At 31.1% G+C, this 10,030-nt stretch overlaps 2 protein-coding genes across 2 annotated transcripts in view; both read left to right on the plus strand.

Moving 5' to 3' along the window:
- The window catches only part of LOC119666949 (E3 ubiquitin ligase RNF157-like), a 3,542-nt gene extending 3,435 nt beyond the window's left edge, over positions 1-107 (plus strand). The window contains exon 4 of the mRNA XM_038076228.1: positions 49-107. Coding sequence (XP_037932156.1) covers positions 49-107 — 59 coding nt within the window. The remainder of the gene's footprint in view (positions 1-48) is intronic.
- A 9,076-nt stretch (positions 108-9,183) lies between these two features.
- LOC119666951 (protein LST8 homolog) overlaps positions 9,184-10,030 on the plus strand; it is a 13,270-nt gene continuing 12,423 nt past the window's right edge. Inside the window, exon 1 of the mRNA XM_038076229.1 lies at positions 9,184-10,024. Coding sequence (XP_037932157.1) covers positions 9,229-10,024 — 796 coding nt within the window. The 5' untranslated portion in view covers positions 9,184-9,228. The remainder of the gene's footprint in view (positions 10,025-10,030) is intronic.

The raw sequence follows: 10,030 nt of genomic DNA on the forward strand, positions 1-10,030 counted from the left end.
GAAAGCCTTAAAGATCGGAATCATTAATTTAATATTTCGTTAATTTAGTATTATTGTGGTACAGAGCTCAAACTACAGAGCTTGTTTGTCGTCTTTTAGTCTATTAGCTATATTTTTCTGCCTGTGTGTTAACGTCTGTCATGTTGTTATTGTTTCCCGCTGGGATCTGATAAGCAGATAACTTACATGGATTACAAGACGAATACACAGGTTGAGATGTGGATGCGTAGTGTTTGGGGTAAAGGAAAGTAGACAAAGAAGAGGGAGGGGAGAATATAATTTAAATTAACCCGGATTCACCTGCAGAAACCTAGCCTTATCTGTCATCGTTGCTTTTGGGTAACTGCAAGTGCTCCTATTGAAACCACCTTCACTTGTTATGTGAATTATGATAACCCCTTGCATTCGATATGTCTAAGTTCCGAACATCTAAGTTCCGACTATCACGCATTTCACGTGAGATGCTGCTAGAAGAATATAGTTTTCCTAAAAGTTGCAAGCAGTCATAGTGAAAGACCACATGTTCTGCACTTTCAACAATGTTTTGAGAAATATCGCAAGTATTTCAAGAATTATTCAGATATTAGCCAATCAATATCTGGGTCAAATATGTAGAAGTCCAATTCATTATGTTTTTTTGTCATCTTTTCCTCATGAAAATGAGTGCATAGATCCAGCATCCCTTGGTTGATGAGGGCATCCAATCTAATCACACAAAAAGCTGATAAACAATAGTCTGTAATAATGTACGTTGGCAGATTAACAGTTCTCTATATTAAATTTAAGGAAAAGTTAGCTTTTTAGTGGCAAATTTCAACTGAGTGAACTGGGTGCAGTTTATTCACAGGTGCTTAATCGGAAAATAATTGGTTATTATATTAGGCGAAAGAGTATCTGTCGATAAGCAACTGCGACCAACCAACCAGCGATGAGAATTGCTAACGCGTTTTTCTTATAGTGATTTTAATAAAAATCTATCACAACTAAATAATGATGAATATCATAAACATTGTACTAATAATGTTGATATGCATATTCATAACAATTCAATCACGTTATGCAAATATTTTTAACAATTTGCATTTGATGAAGATTTATTGCAGTCATAAAACTGCCATATTCGCACCTAATGCCAGCTACTTTCCACCTTTTCTTTCTCTCTGCCTTGCTCTTTCTGGGCCATCTAATTTATTTATTAGATTCTGCCCTATTATATTATTGCATTTTTGAATTCGTTGATAATATTTATTTGTGACACTTTTGTGGGTTGGTCTCGACTAAAATCAAAATTCACCAGTGACTTGATATATTATTGCACTAACAAGTACATTATGGACACGGGTTACGTTATTGTTCCTTCTTTTGAAATGCCATCAGAGAAACAATAAAAATACTATAAAATATTGACATCTATTTGCGATTTTAATTTATTTTATTTTAATAATACTGATAACGATCAAATGACATATTACAATGTATGCCTTAAGTGCTCCGTGCAAGCACTCGTACATCTCTTTAAAGTACTTTGGTTGCATCAACTGGGGAGTGCTAAGATTTTAATTAGTTTTAGAAAACTGTCAGATAAGATTGTAGTAATTATCCCAAAGGCGTTAAGTGCCATCTATACATATTCATTGAGATAATCTTTCCAAGTAAGCTTATCAAAAATGAAAAATCTAATTAATTTTATGCACATATTAATAACATAAATATATTAGATTAGTAATAGAAAACAATTAACAATTGACATTCTTTCTGTAATTACACACAATAATTAAAATAGTTTATGAAATCATTGTAATAAAAATAAGTTTGTACTCTTTAAACTGAATCAACAATCAAAACGAAAGTGAAGCTCAGTGCCTACTTAATTATTTAGTTGACCTTAACAATCCGTTTTTGGGTTTTTCCTTTTCCAGTTTCGTACATCATGCACGACACGGTCTTCGTCTACAATTTCTTTCTCCGAGTGTGGATAGTGCTCTCATCTCTCAAACGAAGTGGTTGCCCCTAATTAGACTTTAAATATAATACTAGCTTGACTAGATTAGGTTAGGTTAAAAGAACAGTCGGACTATATAGTTAATCGATTAACTTAAACTAACTTGACTAACTGGAGGTGAAAAGAAGTAACGATCCTGCTGAAACTTCTATTGCGGTATTAAGCTTGTCTAACTAAACATTAACGTTAGTAGCACTCCAATTAAGATTATGGAACTAAACTCGACTAATTCGAGATGAAAGTTATGAAGCGCCGACTGTGACTTCTATTATGGAACTAAGCCTCGCGAACTAGAAATCAAAGGAATCTGAGACTGTCAATATAAACTGTGACTTCTGTTATGGAACTAAGCCTCGCGAACTAGAAATTAAAGGAATCTGAGACTTTCATTATAAACTGTGACTTCTGTTATGGAACTAAGCCTCGCGAACTAGAAATTAAAGGAAGCGAAAATTTCCATTATTAAAAAAAAGACCATAACGAGAGATGAAAGATAATTTTATAGTTGAATCAACTAAGCTTGTTTAATTAGTGATTAAAAAAGTGATCCTCTAATTAAAACTATGATAATGAAACTAGAGTGCTCAACTAGAAATAAAAGCCAGGGATGCAATTGCTAAAACTTCTAATAAAACTATAACTTTTGGTTGGCATCATACTTTACATCCAATAAAAAATATTAAAAAACTAATTAAAAAATTTTCAGTAAATAAAATTATTTCTCTGAGAAGACTTTTCAAAGTACCATGGTACATAAGGACGAATGACATCCTCAGGGTCCTTAAGATTGATCCCATCAAAAAATACATAAAGGATAGAGCCCTGTAATAATTTGCGAAAACTGACAGACTTACCAACACCGTGTTATCAAATCTCAGAATGATTACAGGCTCCTCGGGGAGGTATGCAGATCTGAGTTCAATTATTGCATAGTCTGATGAAGTGATAAACAATAATCTAGTCAAGGCGTGAAGAGGGGTTTTGAAAATACCTCGAGTTAAATAAGAGTTTTTACTCAAGTGCACTGGTTCAAATAAAAATAAATAAATTAATAATAATAATAAATTGTTATTATAGTATTAAAAATAGTATATAAAAAAATAGAAAAATTGGAGTATAAAATTAATATAAACTATGTTTATCTATAATAAATAATAGTACTTGCACCTCTGCAGAGGTACACGGAGAAATCAGTGCTTCAACATTTTTTTCAATGTCCATCTTTAGCCAATTAGAGATCAAAAATCGTTGGCACATTTTTTATTACCGACCTGACGGAGCTGCCATTCTACAAAATAAGGAAATTGCACAAGTTTTCGGACTTATCAGGTTGAGGCACTTGAATTGGGGATTGGTGCCTTTCAGCGTTATCTGTACGCTGACTATTGCGAACCTTTTAGGTAGCCTTCTAGCCTGCATACGAAAACTGTTAATCCCTGGCAGAACAATAGCTCATTGTTTCAACTGAAATGAGCTTTGGTGTGTAAGGCCGACATTCCAATCCCAACTAAACTATCTATCATAAAATAATTTAATAGTCTATTAGATTATCATCTACTTAATAGCCAAAAATCCTTTGGAGTAAGTTGCCAGCTTTATATATACTATAGCATTCATTGATTCATTTTAGTTAAAAATAAATATATATTTAATATATTTGATGAACATTAATTCCACATCAATAAAAAATTAATTAACTTTTTAATGTGCAAAAATACTTTTAATATTTATAATATATATTATACACATATAATAATAATCATAATATTTTCTTCTCGAGCAATTATTTTTTATTCACGCTATGATCAGCAAATGACTTGTTGCTATACGTGAAATGCCTTTTCTATGAGTTTAAATCGAAATTAAAAAACAATAATTTTGCTCCTACATAAAAGCAAAGCCCACTTAAAACGATTTCACACTTAATTAATAATGGCGAATATTTCGCTAAACCAATAATCTGCGGGCGCATAATTTCTGCTTGTTTACTTAAATAAATGCGAAAAAATTTGAAAAATCAAAAAAGTATATATACATTTTGAAATGAGAAATTTTGTAGAATATTTTGTACATTTTAAAAAATCTTATTTATGAAAAAAATATTAAATTTAAGTTTATTAACTTTTGCTTATAGTTTTTAAAAATATTGCACCACATGACGTATACGTAAAATATTCACTTCAACGCTGGTTAATCATACGCTGTGTTGTTCTCGAATTTATATAAGAAAAATACATTTTGAACAATATTATTTGATTTTGAAATTTATGTACCGTAATAAATTGCTCTAATATTTTATACTTTGTTTATCCATTTGTGACAAAAATTTATTTACTTAAATGTACTTTTTGATTTTGTTAAATTGAATAATTACAAATTGACTATGAGCAAATAGCTTCTACTTAGTTATATTGATCATTTCTTCAGTTTTTGCTTCGATGTTGGACATTCAAGCTAAAGGCAGTCTATCAAATGGAAATGGGCTCACATACACATGGAAATATGCACATATAAGTGGGAGCCCGTCTTGTGGAAGACATACATACTTGAACCCTGAGACGAAATTGAGATAGGTAGGTGCCAATGGCAGCCCGAATCCTAAAAAGGTCTTCTCTCACTTAGACCCTGCGAGGAAGTTGAGATAGATAGGTGCCAATGGCAGCCCGAATCCTGGAAAAACTTCTTCTCACTTAGACCTTGAAACTATGAACAATGACTATGAACAAATAGCTTCTATTTAGTTATATTGATCATTTCTTCAGTTATTGCTTCGATGTTAAACATTCAAGCTAAAGGCAGTCTATCAAATGGAAATGGGCTCACATACACATGGAAATATACACATATAAGTGGCAGCCCGTCTTGTGGAAGACATACATACTTGAACCTTGAAACAAAGTTGAGATAGATACGTGCCCGATTCCTAAAAAGGTTTTCTCTCACTTAGTCCCTGCGAGGAAGTTTAGATAAATAGATGCCAGTGGCAGCCCGAGTCCTAAAAAGGTTTTCTCTCACTTAGACCCTGCGAGGAAGTTGAGATAGATAGGTGGCAGTAAGACCTTGAATAAGACCTTGAAACAAAGTTGAGATAGATAGGTGCTAGCCCGAATTCTAAAAAGGTTTTCTCTCACTTAATCCCTGCGAGGAAATTTAGATAGAAAAATGCCGGTGGCAGCCCGAATCCTTAAGTAATGTTTTAATCCATACTTAATGGCTAAATCTGAACAATATACTTAAATGAAAATTTAATTGAAATCTTAAACACAAATTAATTTTATTTAAGTTTACTTTTAGAACTACGAAATGAATTACCCTGTGCATTTATAATAAAAATTATTTAACTAAATTTATAAATTATATATACATAAGATGTATGTTGCATATGAGTATATATAAAACTCATATTAATCAAATCATGAAGTCAAATCATAAATGAATATATAAAATAAATTTTTTAAATTTAATTTCAGTCACATATATTATGTGAAACATTTTTAGTGGGAATTATTTTTATGAATTCGATTAAGAATTCCAAATTATTCGTAATTACTTTATAATATAAAATTGTTGGTAATTTTTTGCTTGATAATGACAAAACTATTTAACTCTGATGAATTAGATTTTTTTTGAGAATTTTATTGATTTATACGTATTAATTGTTAAATGTTAATTGAGTCATAAAACTTTCCATGTCTTCCAATAGTGAATTTATGAATAAACTAGACTTCATATCTACTCACTTTATCTGAATTCTTAAGAATAATAAAAAAAAACAAATCGTAAAATTGACGACTCATCACTTAATTGATTGCTTTCATACGAGTTTATAATAATTCGTTCATGTTATATAATTTCTTGCCTTTATAGATATATAAGCACAATTATAGTAATAAAGTACTATTATTTTCGTACCCCTAATGATATGATATTATATTTTTATTATAGCCTAAAGAGTGTCTCCTCCACACACCCACGACATTGTCATGCCGCATTATTGAAACGATCGGCGACACCGTGTCTAAACCGCATTGCATGACAATTAATAGAGCAGCATTTGACTTAAGTGCTTATATTTATCTTAAATATTAATTAAAACGAATACAACCACCTCTTACTTTCCTCCTCTCCTACATATATCAACGAATGGTACTTAAATTATTATATTTTATTATTTCTAATGCAGTGTGAAATTGAACCATAATAAATTATTCAACATAACATCAACGGAAATGTACGAGTGAGTGGTCGATGTAACACTTAGACCGATTTCTTTTCCTTTCCTTTCCCTTCCCTTAAAAATTTGCAATAGATTTATTGACTTTTTATTTGCGATAATATTTCTTTTAATTAAAAGTACTTAGAAACTATTATATCACTCTACTTACCAGACTTATTTTACTTTTGATGTGTGTATGTTTGATACCAAAGGACTTGAATCAAATATCCCAACAGTGAAATATATTCCGCTCTACAAGCATATCTAAATCTTATAAAATCATAAATCTTATAGAATTTCTTTATAATAAGTATTCGCCACCCAGTCTGATCAACAGCTTGGCATCACCAGTTATTAATACAGAGTGGCTTTAAATCATTTGTCATCTGGTATTTTCTTCGTATATATGAATGTCGTCTACCGTATTTTTCACAAACGAATACTTTTTAGCCGAAAAATGTTCAATGATTTGATTACTTAACGAATCCAGTAAAATGATTTATTTTAAAATAATTAAGTAGGTTAAATCATAATGGCTGTATAACTTATACACTATAACATTCCAACTAATTCCAAACTTATTATTTAAGTGTATCATAGGTCTTTCTAAGAATGTTCTTCTTAAAGCCTCCTAATGTCTTCTCATTGGGTATGGTCTTCCGCATCCTAAAACATGACAGACGTGTAAAAAAACTTCTACAACGTAATTTTTGCTTGTAAATAAACTGCTTTACTTCTTCTTATTTCTGCTTTAAGCCTTCTTAGCCATACGTAGCATCTACAGACTAAAGTGATTCTTCGCTGAAAGATTAGGTCGATAACATTTCACGTCAGTCCTCACATCAACAAACTCCAACAGTCTACAGCAAGACGGACATGATAACATTTTTACAACGTAATTTTTACCTGTAAAGAGAGGGCTTTAATTTTTTCCAGTGAAGAGAGGGTCTTATTTCTCAATTGCCTTCTTAGCCGTAAGTAACAGCTATAGGTTAAATTGATTCTTTGTTGAAACAGTCGACTGATAACATTTTACGTTACTTCTCACATAAACAAAATCTTTCAAAGTTTCGAATAGTTCGAATAGAAGATTTGCTTATCGACAGAAAGTAGACCAAGTAAAATAAAAATTAACCACAATTAACCACGCATCTTTCAATGGCCATTGAAACGTTCTTAAAATCCTGTTTAATAACTTGAGTTCTGTTTAGGTTATACCGGCGATCCCTAGTGGAACCACTTAGACCTATTGGCTCATTTTGTTTGAGTTCTACTTAAAATAGAGAAAGATTTTCTGGTATCAAAGACACATAATCCCAATCATAATAAAAACTGGATTCCATAAGTTAAAACTACATATTTAAAAATTATTTTTTCAAAAACATAATTTTAAACCAATAAAATCAATTGGACCATGAAGTAACAGCTTTAGCTGATTAGTTCCAAAACTTTATATAATCAAAAGCATTGCTTAATAACTTAAAATAATGCAAATAGTTTAAAAATAATATATATAATATTAAACTGTATACTGCTTTTAATTCTCTCGTTACTCGTATGACCGATAATTCTTCTTCTTGGTTACAACATTTATATTAATCATTTTAAACTTTTGTCTTATATATTCTTTATATATGAGATATTGAATTCCAATTTTTTTCTGCTGGGAGTCTGTATTATAGAAATTTTTCACCGAAAGACACGTTCAATTGCTTGTGTGGGTAGCAATAATTGCCTTTGAATACTTTGAACTGATAAGCATCGTTATTGATCACTATTTTTTTGCATTTTAATGATTTCATTGCTATTTTTTCAATAAATGACATCATAGAACTCAACGCAGGGGTGAAAAAGACTCCACAGATTATTTGTCAATTAGGACAATTGAAAGCCTATTAACCCATCAAATAGTTAAAAACGACTGAGTAATATTTGAGTTTTGTTATTTGTTTCACAATAAAAGATTATTAATAAGATTTTCCAAAGAAATATAAATAAATATGTATAAAGAATGTAACGGAATTTTCATGAAATTATCAAACAAATTTTGAAAGACTGTGTTTAATTCAATTGATTTCAGTACAGATGCTATGTTGACTCATAAAGAATATGTATTACCCAAAGGGTTAACACTTTCACCACTAGATGATATATGATATATTTGCTTTGCGATATCAAATATAAATGAAACTTGATTTTTTTTACTTGTCCAAAGAACGAAATATGCCTGTTTTGGTTTATGTTTTCTTTCCGACAAGAAAAATTGAAATGTATCTATTTTATTAAATACTCATGTCACCCAAAATTCTTCAGCATAGTATAAATGCAACAATAGTTTGTAAAGGGCTAGCAATAAATAGAAGTGCACATATTCCTTGCGATAATCTAAAACAACTAATTGGTTTGTGTATAGAATAAATCCCTTTGTGTTTGAAATGAATTGGTTGGTGTATAGAATATAGCTATGTGTTTATGGAATGAAAACACTAAAAACAGAATTAAAAAATAAACTCACAGGTTTTGTTATAAATAAATAACATATATTTTATTACAGCGAATGCCTACCAGCATAAAAAAGTACATTCAAAGAAATACAACAAGCGGTAACCAAAAATATCTAATTGGTTTATGTGTAGAATACATATTATACATTTGTATTTATAGTGAATTGGCAAATATATACAAATATAGAAAATAGCTATGTATGTAGAGAAAAAAAACTAAAGGGAGATTTTGTTATAAGTAAATAATATTTTTTTTTTTTTGGTGATACAAACTTTAGCATAAACATATAATTAATGCCGTTCAGCTTTAAAAAGTTAATTTAACGAAATCTCACAGTGCTATCATAGATTTAAATACTATTGTGAATATGATTTTCTACAAAACAGAGATGTCGAATTGTCAATTTTAACAGCTGTTTTCGCTCAATTGCTGTAAAACGAGTCTTTTTATTGTAGTTGAATTGTTTACATATTAAATAAGTTTAACAAACTTTTAATTTTCATAAATGGAAACAACTGATCAATTAATTTTAGCCACTGGTGGCTATGATCACACAATTAAATTATGGCAAGCGCATACTGGAAATTGTGTGCGTACCATGCGATTTGTGGAAACTTCACAAGTAAATGCATTGGATCGTTCGCCGGACAAAACAAAACTAGCAGCGACAGGTTATCAGTGTATACGTCTTTATGACTTGGAATCAAATTGCACAGTACCAGTTATTAATTTTGAAGGTGTACAAAAAAATGTAACACGTTTGGGTTTTCAAGAAAATGGTAAATGGATTTTTACAGCCAGTGAAGACTATAGAGTACGCATTTGGGATATGCTTTCGGCGGCACCACATTGCACACGTATGTTTGATTGTCAGGCACCAGTGAATGCTGCTTGTCTACATCCAAATCAAGTTGAAATAGCGATGGGCTCACAAAATGGTGGCGTATATCTATGGGATGTAAAGTCTGAAGCACATAAACAGTTGATACCAGAAGTTGACGCCGCCGTGCAAGATGTCGCAATATCACCAGATGGTAATTGGATGGCAGCAGTAAATAATAAAGGAAATTGTTATATATGGAGCTTGGTATCATCACCAAATCAGCAATTAAGCACTATACAACCAAAATTAAAAATTCCAGCACATAAACGTTATGTGTTACGATGCAAATTTAGTCCGGATTCACGTTTGCTTGTAACCACATCTGGCGATGGCACCGCACATATATGGAAAACTGATGATTTTTCGTTATGGCAAGAGTTAGTTATCGAAAACTATTGGGTCTGGGATGCAGCTTTTAGTGCTG

Source organism: Teleopsis dalmanni, chromosome 1, assembly GCF_002237135.1.
Source record: "Teleopsis dalmanni isolate 2A chromosome 1, ASM223713v2, whole genome shotgun sequence".
NCBI classification, from domain to species: Eukaryota; Metazoa; Arthropoda; class Insecta; order Diptera; family Diopsidae; genus Teleopsis; species Teleopsis dalmanni.